The sequence below is a fragment of the Rhipicephalus microplus genome, chromosome 5 (assembly GCF_043290135.1).
Source record: "Rhipicephalus microplus isolate Deutch F79 chromosome 5, USDA_Rmic, whole genome shotgun sequence".
NCBI classification, from domain to species: Eukaryota; Metazoa; Arthropoda; class Arachnida; order Ixodida; family Ixodidae; genus Rhipicephalus; species Rhipicephalus microplus.
Genome location: NC_134704.1, coordinates 86,149,490 through 86,169,008, shown reverse-complemented (window position 1 = coordinate 86,169,008; position 19,519 = coordinate 86,149,490). Strand labels below are relative to the sequence as shown.

Here is a 19,519-nt window from a genome sequence, read left to right as displayed (position 1 = left end):
AGGATGCGACTCGGTTATTGTGAGAAGGTCCCTTGTACCAGTCAGCAATCTGACGGGGAAAGTTTCCTCTGTGTGTCTTCTTGATCGAAGGGTACTGAAACTGCCGGAGGCAGACGTGCGAATTATTTCACCCTTTTTCTCAGGCAAGACTCGCGCGATCTGCATGGATGACCCACTGTATGACGTCGTTCTGGGAAACGTCCAAGGGGTCCGTGACGCCTCCGATCCTGATCAAGATTGGAAAAGACACCTACGTCCAGCTAGTCCGATGAAAATATCATCTAGGGTGGGAGCGGACGACGGATCGCTGACTGGATCTTATACTACAGATGCATTCACTTCGGTTGCGAGGCAATCAAAGGAAAACGAAGTCGCCGCGACAGTCGGACAGAGTTCTCGTCGCCTGCCGGTACCAACAATAAGTCCCCTAGATATGAGTGCACGTGACTTGCAGAAAAGTCAGAGGGATGACGCTAGCTTACAGAAATGCTTTGAGGCCGTCGATAAACCCATCCAGACCAGGTTTGCCGAGATTCTTTTCTTTACAAAAGAAGAAATTCTATACAGGAGGTACAAGCTCAGATCGAAGAGAGAAACTGAACAACTTGTTGTACCTACAGCCCTCCGCCATTGTGTAATGCAAATGGCTCATGAAGGAATTCTTGCGGGCCATCAGGGTATAAAACGCACAACAGACCGTATCCTCGAGGAGTTCTATTGGCCAGGGGTACTTTCTGACATCACACGATTTGTGAAATCGTGCGACACGTGCCAGAGAACTTTCCCAAAACACTTAGTTGGGCGAGTACCGTTGGGTAAAACCCCCGTCATTGATACACCGTTTAAGAGAGTGGCCATTGACATTGTGGGACCATTATCTCCCAAGTCAGAAAAAGAGAATAGATACGTTTTGACAATGGTGGACATGGCAACGCGGTATCCTGATGCGGTGGCGCTGCCAAGCATTGAAACAGAAAGGATCGCTGAAGCACTGTTGGAGATGTTCTCGCGAGTGGGGGTACCTCAGGAAATCATCAGCGACCGAGGCACGTCTTTTACGTCCCACCTAATGCGCGAATTCAGCAGGCTTCTATCCTTCACACAGTTGCCGACGACACCATATCATCCCATGGCAAATGGTCTTGTCGAGAGGTTCAATGGCACACTTAAACGAATGATAAGACGAATGTGTCAAGAGTGCCCGAAAAGTTGGGACCGGTACTTAGCGCCTTTACTTTTCGCCTATAGAGAAGTTCCGCAGTCAAGTTTGGGCTTCGCCCCGTTTGACTTACTGTATGGCCGTTACGTCAGAGGGCCCATGTCAATATTGAAAGAGATGTGGACTGGTAATCATTTAGATGATGAGACGAAGACCTCGTACGGCTATGTAGTTGACCTGCGGAGACGTCTTGAAAACACTTGTCGTCTAGCCAAGGAGGAGCTGCAGAAAGCCAAACTTGTGCAGAAGAAGCACTATGACATGAAGACTAGACCACGGCGTTTAGCTGTTGGAGACAAGGTGCTGCTGCTACTCCCGTCGGACAACAACAAACTGATTCTAACATGGAAAGGGCCTTTCACAGTTCTAGAGAGGAAGAATGACGTGGATTACGTTATTGATTTAGGAACGCGAACATCTCTGTTTCACGTCAACCTCCTCAAAAAATATCAAGAACGACCATCGGTACCACAGCCAACAAAAGAAGCGTCAGTCGCGTGTCTGGCTGATGATACTGAGCACGACGATCTACCGTGCGTACCTTTTCAGCAAAAAGAATCTGCTGCCGATGTGAACATATCGGAAGCACTCTCTACTAAACAGCGCACGCAGATCGCTAGAATACTGCATACCTACGAGAATGTATTCACCGACATTCCCGGCAGAACACATCTCACCCAGTGCAAGTTGAATGTCGCAACGGATACACCAGTGAACATACGGCCGTATCCACTACCGTTTGCTACCAAAGAGGCAGTTCAACAAGAAATTAGAGACATGCTGAAGCAAGGCATCATCGAGCCATCTGAGTCTCCCTACCAGTCGCCGATAGTAGTTGTCAAGAAAAAAGACGGGACAATACGTCTATGCATTGACTTCCGGCAACTCAACAAGATACTGCTGAACGACAATGAGCCCATACCTCGAGTTGATGTTATTTTTGGACAACTGGGGAAGGCACGATATTTTTCTAAGTTCGACTTTGCTAAAGGGTATTGGCAAGTCCCGATGCATGAAGAGTCCAAAGCAATGACAGCGTTTTCTACATCAGCAGGCCTTTATCAGTTTCGTTTCATGCCGTTTGGCATTAAAACCGCCCCAGCTGTCTTCAACCGTCTAATGAGGAAGGTGGTAGCAGATATACCCCATATTTACTTTTACTTCGACGATGTGCTCGTTGCAACCGAGACGTGGACAGAACACGTGGCCACACTTGAAGCCTTTCTTCAACGAGTTAGCGAATCCGGGTTGACGATTCGACCAACGAAAAGTGAGATTGGTCAGCGGTCAGTAAAGTTCCTCGGTCATCACGTCGAAAATGGCATCATCAAACCCCAGATCGAAACCCTTGATAAAATACGGGCAGCCAAGCGCCCACAGACGAAAAAAGAAGTACGCTCTTTCCTTGGACTTACGGGCTATTACAGAGATTTCGTCCACAAGTACTCCGAGATAGCAGGACCATTAACTGAACTGACTAAAAAGAGAGCCCCTAACAAAGTAATTTGGGGAGTGCAGGAACAGAAAGCCTTCGATGCACTCAAGACCATGCTGTCTACACAACCTGTCTTGAGAGCACCCGATTTCGCTCAGCCTTTTGTACTTCGCACCGACGCCTCGTCAACAAGCGTAGGTGCCATACTTATGCAGCGGCATGGTACTATGCTACACCCAGTGTCGTACGCTAGCCGACGACTGCAACCACGAGAAACTGCCTATTCGACAATCGAGCGCGAAGCCCTGGCACTCACGTGGGCCATCCAGAAATTTCATATTTATTTGTTCGGGCGAACGTTCATACTACAAAGCGACCACAAGCCTCTCGTTTACATCAACTCCGCCAAACACATCAACAGCCGTGTTCTACGTTGGAGCCTCATACTCATGGAGTACGACTTCAGCGTTGAATATATAAAAGGCAGTGAGAATGTAGGAGCAGACTATATGAGCCGGTTGCCAAGCGCATGAACATCATCGCTACACGGCTTGAGGATTTCGCAGTGTCGGGTATAATTGATGGAATTTTTTTTTCCGGTACACATTACTTACCGTGACGGACCAACTTTCATCTCGTCTTGCGAGTACCTTTGAGAGTGTCGGGTGTGCGGGGCCCTGAACACTGGTGACAACTTTTGTGTCTCTTATGTGTGCCGAGTGTGCGGGGCTCGGAAGTGTAGTGCAGTGCTCCGAGTGCGCGTGTACTACGGTGTCCCAAGGGGTCCAGTGGCAGCTGCAAGTTCTTCACAGCGAAGAACCTTCTTAAGTGGGGGGGTAATGTGACGAAGCAGGGAAAGCGAGAGCAGACGACGGAGTGGCCGATCGCTGGAAGGCGAGAAAAACGAAGGAGCTCGGGCTGCAGAGAAGATTAAGAAGGGCGCGCGCAGGCGAGACAGTTTTTTTTTTTTGGAACGCCGGCAGAACGGGCGGCAGGTGGTTGGAGAACCCGCATCTACGCGCGAGGTTCGCATACACAGGGCGCCTGTCTTCGGGACAGCGAGCGCCTCACGGTCCTCGCCTGGCAAGACCTGGGACGCGGCCTGCTGCTCTCGGAGAACCCGCACCTACGCGCGAGGTTCCAGATTGTCCACCGCCGTCGAGACGAGCGTCGCAAGGTCCTGGCCTGGCGCGGACGAGCCCTGTCTGGCTACCGGCTACCGAGCGACGGTTCGTTCACTCGGCCCTTAACCCCTGCTGCTGCTACGTCGTTGCCACACCGGACATCTACCCGACGACGATTACGTCATCACAGGGACTCAACCAGCCCACAGCCTCCTGGTCCCCAAGCACCGCCACGTGAGACAATTGACTAGTAGTGTACGCTGCCGCTTTATGTATTTCGTGTGTGTATGCTGTCAAATACAATTGTAGTGTGGTTTGTTAACGTCAGATACCGTCTCCTCCATCCGCAACGCGTCACACGCTCTGCGGCGCGACGAACCTCACCAACAAACATCACAGCATATCATCGATTCTCACTGTACGTGGGATCGTACACTTTTTTTTTGTGAGCAGATCACCTACTCAGATGGCTTGCTCCGAAAATGCTAATTTATACGTTAGGGAATCAATACATCAATAACGCAAATATTTAATTGCTATAACTGCTATTTTATTCAAACTGTTTATTTCATTTGCACTACCCTGCTCGAAATAGGTAAACGGGGTACAATGAGAGCTACATCAAAACACGTTCCTGAAAAATCAATACATATGCTTACAAGTGAAAGTGGGGCCAAGTATAAAGCTGGCGTGATCGGCCGCTATTTGTGGCCTGAACTTATTCCGCTAGCTCTGAATGAACGAAGACTGCGTGACAAAGTTCATTATGATCGACCACTGCTGCAGAAACTACTAATTAGATTAGCCTTAACTGACGAGCAGTGCATTGAACCCGGGCGGCATACTGAAGGCTGCACATTACGCAGCCAAGCTTTGTCCCGCGGAATCCGCCTTATCAGAAAAATATTCAATCGAGCTTAATATTAGAGTAGGCTGCCACTGTGATTAGAAAGCAACACGTCTGCCGAGTGAACACGGTCACGGGCACGAGTAACGCTGCCTTCCTTAATTATTAGACTGCAGTGTGTTCGTTCTTGGCCTAACTATCTTCTCATGCATGGCCGCATGGCCCAAGAAGGATTAGCATGGCCCTGCGATGTAAGCAGACAGCACGGCTCCCCTTAGTAGATTGATCGAAAAAGTGTGTGCGTGTGTGTGTGTGTGTGTGTGTGTGTGTGTGTGTGTGTTTGCGAGAACGACTGAAAGAAGAAAAGGTCAAAAGAAAACGCACGAAAACAATCAAATGCACGCCCACTTCATAACCCGATAAAGGGGGAAGCGGGAGATCACTAATAATGCCATTTCAACCCAGTTTGCATTTACACAGATTACAGTTACTGTAGAAGTTGGTTTCTGAGCTTGACGCATGCTTTCAGGACATGCCAATGGACATATATTTTGTTCAAGTAAGTGTTTCCAATGGTGCTAGCCAACAGAATCTGGTGAGCGGTGTAGTGAGAGAGAGGTATTGCATTGCTAAGTAATTCAGGGGACGAATCGCAATTCATGAGAACTGAATTAGATAAAAAGAGCATAAAAGTAGGTCTTAAGAATAATCTGCCTAAAGTAAAAGTATTATACAACAACCTCAGAAAACAACAGCGCTTCAAGATGGGTAGCAGTGCAATTGAAATTGTAAAGAAGTATGTCTACTTAGAACAGGTAGTATCCGCAGAGCCGAATCACGAGAATGAAGTAACTATAAGAATAACAATGGGGTAGAGCACATTCGGCAAGCATTTTCAAATCATGGCTGGCAGATTGCCACTCTCCATCATGAGGAAGGTATATAAAACCTGCATCTTACTGGTAGTTCCCTACGGAACAAAACGGGGGAGCATTAGAAACAGGGTTCAACTTAAGTTGAGGAGGATGCAGTGAGCAATGGAAAGGAAATGATAGAGGTAACCCTAAAGCACAAGAAGAGAGCAGGTGTCAGGGAACAAACTGGTGTTAAGGATATCATAGTCGAAATCAGGAAAAAGAAATGGTCAAAGGAAGGACATGTCGCCCGAAGGCAGGATAACCGCTGGTCATTAGGAGTCACAGACTAGATTCCAAGAGAAGGAAAGTGGCTGAGATGGAGACAGAAAACTCCCAAGCATTTCCCCGAGGGTGAACATGGTTAAGTGCGAATGCACGGGGTGATGCTATGAGGGGTATTTATTAATTCGCACTATTATATTTATTAATCACACTATGGTGCCTTTATGGTGTAATGGTTCCTGGGAATCGCAATTTGATCACACGGGAGAGTTTACGTTAACTCACTGGCGAATGCCAACGGATTTTAACTTTACTCCCCCTCATAGCATCACCCCATGCATTCGCACTTAACCATGTTCACCCTCGGGGAAATGCTAGGGAGTTTTATTACTGATGATGATGATTAAAGTGTAAATAATGAATTTAAGTGTTGTTTGTCATGAGGCATTTGTACACAGATACATTATATACGAAGTATTATTTATTTACACTTCACGATTTTCGTACGATGCATTAAATGCACACATCGCGAGCACGCCACACACACACACACAAACTACACTACAGATTAGCACCTATTCGTGTTATCGTTGTACCTCACGGTTAGTACCTGTTGGTCTAGTTCCTCACGCCGGAAATGCAGCTCAGGTTGTTATCGAACCACAGCCGGTCACACACGGCGCAGCTGTGACCGAAGCTGCGATCCACAAAGTCGCGTTTGAAACGCGCGTCCGGACGAGCAAAGTCCAGGGCTCGCACCCTCTCCCGCGCGGCACGTTCACTGGCTCGAACGGCTTCGGGAACGTCCACTTGCCGTTGACGATTGCGAGCGGCGTCTTGACGCCGGCCTTCATCGCCCTTCTCCGCCTGACGCTTGCGTTGTCGTTCCGCTTCTTGGGCCGCATTCGCGGCTCGATGCTGATGCCTCATCTCGGCCTCGCGAGCACGCAGTTCACCATCCGCTGCACGCTTCGCCCGCTTGTCCTCGGCCTCGCGAGCGCGAAGTTCGACATCCTCTGCACGCTTCGCCCGCTTGTCCTCAGCCTCGTGAGCGCGCAGTTCGGCATCCGCTGCACGCTTCGCCCGCTTGCACTCGGCCTCGCGAGCACGCAGTTCGGCATCCGCTGCACGCTTCGCCCGCTTACGTTCGGTCTCACGAGCCCTTCGCAGCGCCGCCTTGTCTTCCAACGTCGGCGAAACCACCGCGGTACCGTCACCTCCAACGACGGGTGCAGTGCTGGCATTCGGTTGTACTGCTTTCGTTGTCGATGGTAGCGTTGCCTCCGGGACATCCATCGCACGACCCGCCCTCGACGGGAGACTGAGAGAGAAGGCGGGCGCGCGAGAGAGAGGGGTGCGCGCGCAGCTGCAGCGAGCGAGGAGAGCGGAGGAGCGAGCGAAGTGGGAAGGAGACGCGCGCAGCGGCGTTAAAGATATAAGGCGCGTTACTGACACCGATATCAGCGTCGCGTCCGTGGCTTATTCGGTAGAGCGTCGCGCTGCGGCCCGCCAAGTCCTCTTTCTTTTAAAGATAGAGAGAAGACTGCGGACGCCGCCGACGACGGTGGAAAGTTCGGGGTCGCTTATAAAGTGTATTCACACTTAAAAGTTATACGGGCAGACGACATTAGTTAGTTTGTGGGTATAAAGTGCCGGCAACAAGCACAGGGGCGAATAGGCTAGCAGAACATGAGAAAGGTCTTTGTCCTGCGGTGTACGTAGTCAGGTTGATTGTGATGATGATGCTGGCGCTGTGAGAGGTGGTCCTGAAGCATGCGCCACATGAAGTGCACGCTTCATGAGAGATCAAACGGGAGGAAGGCACAATAGAGCCGTAAGCTCATCTTCCGGGTATCCATCAAACGCGAACATCGTATCCTCAGTTAGGGCGAAGAAATATGTTGGTGAACTTGTTGTGCAGCTATCACATCACAGTGAATTTTTGTAAAGTACCCTGGAAAATTATTGGCGCGTGAAAGAGGCCAGCAAATTATTTGATCTCCTCTTCTGCTCTCCTCTTTCCACCTTCATTTCCCACTTCCCATTCCCTCGTATAAGATGGAACATGCCCTGCAGTTCGTGCAGAAATAGCCTTTTCTTTTTCTTCCTCTTTTCCTTTCTTGAACCACTCGCCCCATGCAGCGACATAAAGTGACCGGCGCATATCATCTTACTGCTGCTAGCGGATGCTTTCTGGAACTTGGTCGAACTATAGAACTGGGTTGCACCTCGTGGAGTTTTGACCTGTCAGTTTTGCCCAGAAACACGAAAAATAGTCTCAAACTGCACTCGAAGCAAAATTAGAGGTTACAAAGTATTTATAAAAGCACCGACTCTGAAAAATAGTTGTTTAGAGGCACTTATATAAGTTTAGGCACAAGCACTAAGATTAGGCCTTTACAGTCACTACAAAGAAAATAAAAAAACCGTCTTTATCCAATAGCTTATACTTACATATCAAAATGGAATGACAGGAACACAAGAAATAAAATATGCGTTAGCGTAAAATCCGGTCTGTGTAGGCATTCGCTTTCACGCCCGCGATATCGGTACTTGGGTTTTTAGAGCGAAAAAGAATAGGACGAAGATTAACAAATTACTGCGAGCTGTGTTTAGAAAAAGTGTTTAACGATTTAGAGTACTTGTGTCGTTAACCTTCGTCATCTAGTCACGTCACATGATATCGAAATTAGTATATGTGGAGCTAGCGAAACGGCCGCGAGCACGCTATGAGCGTATAGTATGTTGTCATGTTCTTACATGACAACAGGATTATCATGTGTCAGGATTATCATGTTTGCACCAGTAATATATTTTGGCATCCACTGACGGCACGTAACACCAAATTTGGTATATGTGACGACAGCGAAACGGCCGCGAGCGTATCATGAAGAGCCCAATACATTCCAACGTAGCAATGGCCCCGCCGCGGTGGTGTAGTGTCTAAGCTACTCGGGTGCTGACCCGCAGGTCGCGGGCTCGTATCGCGGCTGCGGCAGCTGCATTTCCGATGGAGGCGAAAATGTTGTAGGCCCGTGTTCTCAGATTGGGTGCACGGTAATGAACCCCTGGTGGTCGAAATTTCCGGAGCCCTCGTCTACGGCGTCTCTCATAAACATATGGTGGTTTTGGGACATTAAACCCCGCATATCAATCAATTCAATGTAGCAATGACGCGCGCGCACGCTGAGAATAGTGACGCTACGTTAGCAAAACGCGACACTTTTATAGTCATAAGCCAGGCGCGACCAGCATCCGTCGGCGCGGCCCGACACCAACCAACGCGAAATGCGACAGGCTGCATTTCGCGCCGATGCGTCCACCAGACAACACTGCATCTTCCTTTTTTCGTGACGGAGGCACGCCGGACGTGCTGAAACGCACATGCGTCAGAACAACGCCGCGCGGCGCGCAAATGCGAGTATATGGCATGACCACCGCCTGGCGTGGCAACGCCGGCGTCACGCGACGAAATGAACGCCGGCGAGCACGCACACCCCGTCACGTCGAAATATATGCGCCTTGACTGTTGCTTGTAGTCAAGCTCTCACATGACACACATCTCATGATTATCATGTTTGCACCTGTCACATACCTTCGTCATCCATTGGCGTCACGTAACACCAAATTCGGCATATGAGAAGCTAGCGAAACGGCCGCAATCGCATGATGGGTGCGGCATGTAGCCATGTTGCTACATGACAGGCATATCTTGATTATCATGTTTGGATGTGTCATTTACCTATGTCGTCTGTTCGCGTCACATTATACCGAGTTTGGTACATGTAAAGCTAGCAAAACGGCCACGAGCGCCTCATGAGCATAGAATGTAGTCATGTTGTTACATGACACGCATCTCATGTTTATCATGCTTGCGCCAGAGATATTCAATCATATGAGTTGCGAAACTGCGTTCCGAAACCCGGACACGCCATTGGCCGTGTTTTCGCTTTTCAAAGGCGTAATCAAAGCCGGTTCAAAGCGTCAAGGTTTGTTTCGTAGGAGGTGGTGCTTGCAATTTCGTGCTACCATGGTTTTAACGCTGTGCCCTGATTATGTTTATTACTCCTCGCTTGCTCGTTTGGGAATGTGCGCTTGAGATCGATTGCTCACGGGAAGTTGGACGAATCCTTTAAACTGTTCCACTCCGAGGTTCACGATGTGTCTCACTAACACGACGGGAGCGATGGCCGCACACACAAGACACAGATACGGTAGAGTGCAAACCAAAGCACAACAGTTCCGATGAGCGCCGATCAGTACTTACCGCGAATTGGCCGCTTTGTCTTGCACGCAGTGGTCGAATTCCACTAATCGCGAAAGCAATGAGACCCCGGCTGAGATACCAACTAATTATGAAAGCCCGATGACAACAAAGTGGAAACTTTAACATTGCTATCTACTTGCAACTAGCACTCCAAGCGTTCTTTTCCCTTCAGGTTCTATGTTCGTGGAGTCTTTCCAACAGCAATGGCGTTTCCTGCTCGGGCAACATCGTCTGCTGCCATTGACAGGCTCACAGGTTGGATACACCCGGATCAACGCTGCATCCCGTTTGCATCACGCCTTGCCGCCCACTATTTTGCCGAAATGTAAACATCTTGGGCTCGCCACATGAATCTGGGGCCGAATTCACAAAGCTTTCTCTTTGGCTACGCATTTTCTTAGCCAAAAATTCTCTTATCTGGAGGAATTACTATAGCGCGGGTATGAATTTAACTTATTCGGCACTTAAGAGGGCAAGGAGGACACACGATAGCCGATGAAACGACAAGGAAAGAAAGAAGTGTGTGCCGATAATATCAAGGTAGCACGCAAAGCGTCTAGCATCGAGAGTATACGATGATAGCCAATGATTTGCTGCATCTAAGTTTCAGTTCCGCGAGCGTCTGCTACAGCGCTTACGGGATGCCGCGTACGTTGTAATAGACGTTTTGGTGGGCTGTGCAAAGCCAAGCACTCGCCTTCAATCAACGACTGTAGCTAAAAAAAATAATTGCTCGATGGCCTTAAGCCACCGAGCAATCCATGCACTATCTCGCCAAGTACAAGTAAACAACACTCCAGGTGCACCACATAAATGAAACCACACATAAATCGATGCATGCAATGTTTTAAAATGGGCCTCGAATGTCTTCCCCTATTTAACGCGACCAGTTACCTTACATTTCATTGAAGCTGCGCTGCTACTTAACTAATTCGGTGAAATCTAGCACGGTATAGTGGTGAACGTAAGGGTGTTTTGTAGCTATAGTCAAAGGTAGCCTTTGTTACAACATTCTTATTACAAGACACATGAGCGACTTTGGTGCCTGCAGACGAATTGTGCGGAAATAGATAACAGCAGTAATCAAATGAAATTGTGAGCGCAATTTCGCTGGTTCCATGCACCGCAGCATTTTTATAAAGCCGGATTGCGAGAACGTGCATACACTTACGCTTAGGTATATGTCTACGTAAAATGAGGGAGACTCGTCGGGAGGTGTCTCAGTGCTAATGCTTTTCACAAAACGCGGTGCAAATATTTCGTCCAGCGTTGTTTGAGTGCGCAAACAAAGCAAGGGACATGTATACGAGTTTTGAGGTCGAGAGACGTTATCACACGTGCGAAAAGAATGAAGAGAGAGAGAGAGAGACTCTCGTTTCGGCTTCGCGAAAGCTTGAAATTGATAGATAACAAAGACAATTTTCTGGCCCAGCAGACGTCAGGGAAAGTCTCCGCAAAGCAGCGTCAGATGCTCGGAGTGCATAAAAAAGTGGAGTACGCGTTCTATGGGAGCGATGGCCACTCAGAAAGCGAGATGAAGTGTGACTGTCCTTAGATGTGAGAATCAATGCTAATTGGGAGAGTTGAGTTAATGAGCCAAAACTTTCCTAAATAACGATAATAGAAGCAAACTGAGCATTCATCTATTGAAAGTGACACTAGTGACAGTGAACTCATAATAGTTGATTAGCGTTGTCATAGGCCGATATATATTTTTATTTTCTTATTTATATTTGGCAAACTATGAGAAGGTAGCCTACGTTAGAACCGGCTATCCCAACGTCATGACAGTAATGTACAAGAATAAATAGCGCACGGTTATACAGTCACGCGTGGCGGTTTCTATCTTCTAGTAACCTTGGGCAAACGCATTCTAACTAGTTTTTCTATTTTTGACAAAGTTTCACCGGACGTTTTTGCCTTTGGCTTCATTCGAAGGAATGACGATATATCAGCAATAGGGCGAATGCAAGCACCACTGCAGTGGACGAGCGGTTACAGCGCTCAACTACAATCTAGGAGGTACTTGGTTCGATTCGCAGAATCACTGAGCACTTTTTTTTTTCAAGAGGTTGCCCGGCCTGACATTATGCGTGGTGGGGGGTACTAATTTTTTGAAAAGTAGGCTTTCGCACTTGCTTCTTTCACTCCCCTTTTGACCCAAAAGCGCTGTACTGTGCTCCTTCAAAAATTAAACAATTCAGGGTTCACAATTTTCTCCTCCATCTTCTCTTATCGCAAAAGTGTCCAGTGCTGAAATACCAATATCATACCTGGTACATTACTTTTCACGTGTTTGGATATTCGACCAGCAATCAGTCTTCACGGTGTTTTGAAGAAAATCTACACATGCAGTGAGCTAACTGCTTGCAGCCAAGTTGACTGACTTTGTAGGGACACGCTTTCGTGCTAATTTGGTGGGCATCATCACATGCAGCAAGACCAAAGAGCACGGACAGTTAGAGATGACGCAAACAGAGTGATTAGTTTGTGTCTTCTCTCCCGCTATTTGTCATGCTGCACGCTTCAGTGTAATGTCGCTGTCAATGGTTAAATTCAACTATTGCAGTTAATCGAGTTCTGCTGAGAGGGTCCCCTATTGTCCAGAATGGAACAGAACAATGGCAATTTGATTTGTGTGATAAAGAGATACCCTGCTTTTGGTTACTAGAATAAATTTCTAAACTGAAGTTTATTTTTTATTAACAACAGTTCCAATGCAGATGAAAGGTGCATGAACAAAATTCGTGAATTCAGCTTGACTAGGTTTGTGACCTTAATTGTAATTGCGAACCGGTATCACAGTATGCATAAATATCACACACATATACAACCACGGGGCTTGCTTATTCTGATTAAAATTGAAAGGTTGAAATCGACATACTCGTAGGTTCGTAGGTTCGTTCCATTTTACCCAATTTCTTGCCCATGACTGTAGGTTGGTAAATGAAACAACTTCTTCGAACACACATATTCTGTGTAAGATTCATTTATTTTTATGCAGTACAAAACAAATTCAAATGTATAATGACTCAAAAGAGAAATAACTAGAAAAAAATTCAGCCAAATCATAACCAAGCTTACTCACCAATGATAAACGGATTCTCATTTAAAACATAGATACATACATACATACATACATACATACATACATACATACATACATACATACATACATACATACATACATACATACATACATACATACATACATACATACATACATACATACATACATACATACATACATACATACATACATACATACATACATACATACATACATACATACATACATACATACATACATACATACATACATACACTCAGGTGTAAATATTAAAATGAATGGCTATAAAACAACAATTCTAATACACTCATTTTGAATATACTACAGAAAGTAACTTACGAGAGAAATCCACCAGCACTGTTATGTCTGAACACGCTGTTTCTCGAACCATCTCGCAAAAGCTTGAAGCATAGTTTTCCGTTGCTGCCCAGTGACAAGCAGTTTTTATAAAAAACACAAGAACAAAGCCCTTGACAATGTCATGCTAAATAAAAGGGCTGTGCATCAATATTTTGTACATGTCTGCAATATCACTCTGTTTATTGACATAGCTTGGCTCATTCACAACCCACTAACAAAGCATGTTAGGACACTTGGGCTGAAAGTTGGCACAGCGCGAGTGAATTCTAGACAAAACATGAATAATACAATTATAAGCTACTAAGCTCCTTGGTGCAAACAGTGTTTATATTGACAGCTATAGGTGTCATTTCGTTTCCCCAAAACACTTCTCAAAAGTAGAATCAACTTTATTTAGCTAAAAGTTTCTATTCTGGCGCGTCGTGGTGGCTCAACGGTGGAAGCGACTCTTTCGGCCAAGAAAACAAAGACCAATTATTTTTCCAGTTCGTGAATTCACCCCATGCTAACATTGAGGCAGCTGGTAAGAGTGCTTTTGGAGAGAGGAAACCACCACATTCCCACCGGTTGTGGCCTTGGGTAGCTATTTCACTTGGACAAAAATGATGAAAAACACTCCTCAAGAAGACTTCAAAGTTTGCACATCAACACAGTTCCCATACAGCTGTCTATTAGTCTGCTTGAAAAATATTGAGTTTACTGGTGGGCAAAGACTGTACACTATGTGAGGTGATGCTCCAGTGCACTGCATGTATGTCTTGCTGCTGGCCTCAACTGCAATGTTGCTCAGCACATATGTGTAAAATAACAACTAATACTATGCCACTGCAAAGTAATTATGTGTCATTTGCATGAAACAGGGACCACAATAAAAGAACATAACAACATTTGCCTTCACAAAGTTCAGAAAATGTAAATAAATTTCCACAGAGTTTTCACAGTTCATCTGAGGATAGTAATATTGGTTGTAAACACATTCTTACTTCCACTAACAAATTATATTAAGATGCCAGATTCAATATTAGAGTATACCAGCACTTTTGTAAGGCTAAAAAATTGTACAGGCACCTAGAAAAACACAAGTGAATGCATGCTTTAGCTACACACAAAAATAAATACTTTTATTTCTAGTCTGAGTAGAGCTGCATAGATGATAAGTCACTTGCATTACATTATGAACAAACCTATCCGAGCAAAGTATACATTTAAAAAGTTACACTTACACAGTAGAAAAGTAGACTGTTGAAGGACGGACAGGCAGTGGGATAATACCCAAGCACTAAAATATACTGTTAAGATATACTAGGAGTAGTGATGATCCTCTTCCTTCTAAATAAAATAATCCACATAGATTCACTTCCCAGAGCTTATACACTCATGGCATCATTGGTGCTATACAAATAAGTGTACACTGAAGGATTACATCGACTAAGTACATGATTACTGCATCCATGGCTTTAGTTCTTGTACTACAAAGAATGCAAACACAGTTACCATTGGCGACCATGGATGCTGTGATTTCTGGCATGTAAATGTAGAGGCACGCAGGCACTTAACACACATGTTAAAAACTTCAGCTCAAAAATATTTGCCCACTAACACTACAGCAGCCTTTAAATTAGTGTCATAGTTTGGTATCTTCCATGCAAAATTTAACTAATTTCGAATGCAAGCAAATGAACTGCTGAATAATGCACTGCTAAGAAGTTAAGCAGCAGCTGCTCCCGACATCACAATGTGCTCTTTCTGCTGTTGTAAACTTTGAGCAGGAGAACAGTCACTGGCAGTCCCTTTATACTTGTTGGTCTTCTGTGCTCTGTTCTTGATGCACTGTACATGACTGTGGAGCACCAAACCCCTTGTTACTGCTGGAACTTAGAAAAATACAGATCATTGTTACAACCATGCTACATGCAAGAGTGTATAGTTGTCTATTATGTGCTCATATTTACAGATATTGTATTTTCAGAAGCCAATGACAAGCCTCAACACACACACACACACAAACAGTGAAGACTGAAAATATATTTAATATGATACAAGAGCAAAACTACAATGTTATAGATGAAGGCATGAAACTTCTGCCAGACACAAAAAGGCAATAAGGTTTCTTCTATTTTGACTTTACATTAGGTGCGAGAAGCAGACCCCAAATAAGTTCACTAAGAAACACAAGTTAGACTGCATTACAACACAACAGCCAATGTTCATAACTTTAAGGCTGTCTAACATAGCCAGCTCAGCGTACTGCGTATAGGAGCAAATCGGCAGTCTAGAAGACACAAAGAACTTGTGGATTATGAGTGTGCTTGTTGCTGACATCTATTATTCTAAATGAAGAAAACCTTTCAAAAATGCACTTCATCGGGGGAAATAATCATACGCAAGAAACACAACGGGCTCCTACAGGTGCCACCAACACTCACCATTATTGTTGATACCAGTGTCTTGCCGGATGGATATGCTGCGTCCTGCACAGAACACCAAAGGAGCGCTCCATGACTTGGATTGCATGTGTGCTAGCTGCATCGCTCTGCTGCTGAAATAGGCTAGCCACAGACAGAGAAATGAGAAGCCATGGCTTTGAAACACACTGAACGTCATCTTTAGAGATCAACAATGCATACTTAGGTCAGGTACAATTTGTAGAAAAATATATATCACTATGCAATCGTGGTGAACATGTTCGGCTGAAACACAAGCAACAGCAATGAGAGAGAAAAAGCTACATTAGGTAAAAGATGCAGTTACTGGCCCTATGTCATCTGAGGCTTCTTCAATAGGTCTTTCTCCTTGCAAGTTGTGAACAGCCAGGCAATTTTCACCCACTTGCTATTTCCTTCTAGAGCACTTGATCCACAAAAGGAGTCACAAGCTCGAGAGCTCAATAAGGAATCAAAGTATTTGTGCTCGTTTCAAAGCACAAGCTTTTGAGTCTCAGATTATTGGAGTTTCATTCATAAGCTGCAGGCTTTCAGCTTTAAACATTCTCAATTATCTTGCAATTTAGTTCTATAAATGTTGAATAAGAATTATGTGTAAGAATATTACAGGTATCCACTGAAAGCAACCATGCTTGGGTTTTCAATTTGTGCACAGTAAGTGGTGTTCACGCAATCATATGTATTAAAGAAAAACTAACCTTGCAGCCAGCCGTTAGGCAGTTTTGAGCGCTCGAAGCTCCCAAGCAGATCGCAGTCCTTCCAGATGAGGCTGCCATGCATGCTTCCACGCCACATCCGCTGAATGATAACAGTCCCAGCAATGACATAGGCTTGCATAGTTAGGAAGAACGTGTCCTTCCTATTTTTGTACTGGTGCTCCAAGTAATGATGAGGATTGATGTGTCAGAATGTGCAACCGATGCATCACAGGACCTTAACAAACCAATCTCTGCGATCTGTGAAGAGCCAAAAACGAGATATTTAAAAACAATCATTAAAAGCACTCAATTCTAATACTTATTTGAGGAAGCTATCACTTCGTTAAAGTGACCAAAATCTGCTATAATCACTTTGAAATAAACTGAAGCCTCATGTAAAATTTACGTACGGCAATATATATGTCCTACTGAAGTATAGTACTACCACAGTGGTAATTGTCTATAGAACTAATTTTCCAAAATAGCATAAATTTTTCAAGTGCAACCTGGCTCCTGAAAAATCAATGCACATTAACTTTCCAACTATCAAACGTGGTCAATCGACAGGCCCAACCTTATAATCAAACAAGAGCTCACTTGTATCAAATCACAAAAAACTTTTTATGTATTTGCTCCATAATATATGTATGTATATAACAGTAGTAGTAAATTTTTCATGCTTCAACTTACCATAGAGAAACATTACATCTGATGGGCTTAAAAACTTGCACACGTTATAGAACTGCGTGAATTATAGTACCGGTGAAATTTAGTTCTGCAAGGTGAACTCACCGATGGCAGAATTTAGTAGCCGTCGGTGTCATGAGGAACCAAGTACGGCCAACAGGCAAAGGGCATCTGCAGACTGGAAGCTGCCAACGACAGCAATGAAGGGCTGGCCAGGCGTGCACGTCCATTGATAAAGTGTAAGAACTGGCCATGACCGGCTGTTGTCAATTGAGGCTCTAGTGCCGTGCAAAACGATGGCCAGACGAACTCGGAAACCGGTAGTTAGGCGATATTGGCCTACAACTTCATCCAAAGCAAGGCACCGGTGAAATCTTTGCTTTTTCTGGGGGCCGAAGGGAAGCTTGACGTTCACGGGCTCTCGCTGCCACATAGAACTCTCAAGTTGTAACCGAAGAACAGTCTAGGCGCGCTTCCAAAGTAACACGATCCACAACAGAATGTAGCATCTCGCAGTTTTGGTTGATCACATCACAGCGCTAGGACTATGGTTATCACAAAAAGGAGAAGTGACGACTTAATAAACAAAAGCGCCAAGCTGCCCCACCACAACTTCGCAGGGCAAAACAGTTATCAACGCTGTCTTTCAATTTTCGGTTACACGAGCACAGCTTGTTCACAAGTCTTGGAACGTCAACACAGCACCACTGTTCACAACGGACATCGTTTCACTCCCGAACAGTACATTGCTCTGAAGTAAATAGAAGCGTACGGGCTAACTAGTGGCGAAGCAAGAACCGAGCGCGTAGTTCACACGTTTCCGTACGTACTTGGGGTCACTCAAGTAACGTGTCAAAATGCTGTCAATCCGAAATGTCGCACAGCACCCAACTGAGAGACTGGAGAGTCAAGCGAACGAACTGTTACCGGCACACAAACACACATTGCAGGGTTCTCGAGTGCTAGTTGCCGTCGATACATCGACGCCGATCCCCGCTTGATAACCACACCGACGCACAGGCTTCGCTGCGCTTCACCGTACACCATTGCATTGCCACTGCTTTCCGCGCTGCTTACACGCACCGAAAGAGCTGCTGTAATCACAACACATCCGGTCAAACGCTGAAGAAACTCGTGCGAGAAGCATTTGCTGAAAGTCGCACCGACCGATATGCTGTTTACGACGCCATGTTGTTTTCGACAACTGCACCGCACGTAAGAGAGCTCTTAGAAAGTACTTGCACTATTTTCACGGCGTGAAAAAAATTTCTCTTATGTGCGAGGGGGGTGATATGACGAACAGGACAGGCGTGCCAGATGAAAGAAGTGTTTTGGCAACGTCACGGAGTGAGCTGATGTAGAGGGTATTGCTTCACAACCAATAACAAGCTGTGCCTGTCGGCCAAGCCGTCGTCTGCTCGCGTTTGTCGTCTGCTTCGATCAGAGCATGCGACAGGGGATTCGCCTTCGCAACGCTATTATTCTCAGGTCAAGTGGTCACTACGTCGCACAAAATACATGTCAGTGGCTCGCTCTACCTTTGAATGATGTTCGTGCGCCAAGTTAAATGGCTGGTGATTGACGCAGGGATAAATTCAGCCAAGGTTTGCTGCAGAATCGTGAGGGTTTGCATATTTTCGGTGTCATACAAAGTTACTAGGGTCATTTCATTCCAATTGCTTGCCATATTATCACGGTCTATATCGGTGTCTGAACAGTGATGGTGAAGATGCATGATTTGTTTGTAGTTCCCTGCGTAATCACGCGCACCCCTAATACGCTTTGGTTTACAAAGTACGCTTTGTTCCAGATCGTCCCAAAGAGTATCGACAGCTGTATTTCAGAGATCGCAACCATTGGACAGTTAGAGCCAATGAAAGTACACTAGAGCACAAACTTTATGAACCACTCACTGAAAACTTGCTCTCATTTTTATTTCCAATAGCGCGCAAAGAATGTGCTCCCATTAACCTCTTTGGTGGTAATTTCCACCAATGAGGCAAGGATCTCGAGTCGCACTTTTAATTGGATGAGATGGGGCGCAACACAACAACATAACAGATAAGGTTGATCCTATGCCATGCCGCGTTCGAATGCACCGACCATTCACGTATCACATTGGTTTTCCTCCAACCACAAATCTTTACATGCGTAGTTTTATGCCATTGACGCCCAATAGAATTCTTCAATTACTGCGACTTCGAACTTATTGGACGACGGTGGTTGTCA

At 45.6% G+C, this 19,519-nt stretch overlaps 1 protein-coding gene across 1 annotated transcript; it reads right to left on the bottom strand.

Annotated features, from left to right (window-relative positions):
- Window positions 1-13,260: 13,260 nt before the first annotated feature.
- LOC142817851 (uncharacterized) lies at window positions 13,261-17,964 on the bottom strand. Its single transcript, XM_075895736.1, has 4 exons — window positions 17,396-17,964; window positions 16,604-16,861; window positions 15,888-15,932; window positions 13,261-15,335 (listed from the first exon to the last, which is right to left on the bottom strand). Exons 2-4 carry the CDS (start codon window positions 16,740-16,742, stop codon window positions 15,169-15,171), a joined length of 351 nt encoding a protein of 116 aa, XP_075751851.1. The 5' UTR covers window positions 16,743-16,861; window positions 17,396-17,964; the 3' UTR covers window positions 13,261-15,168.
- Between the last annotated feature and the right edge of the window lie 1,555 nt (window positions 17,965-19,519).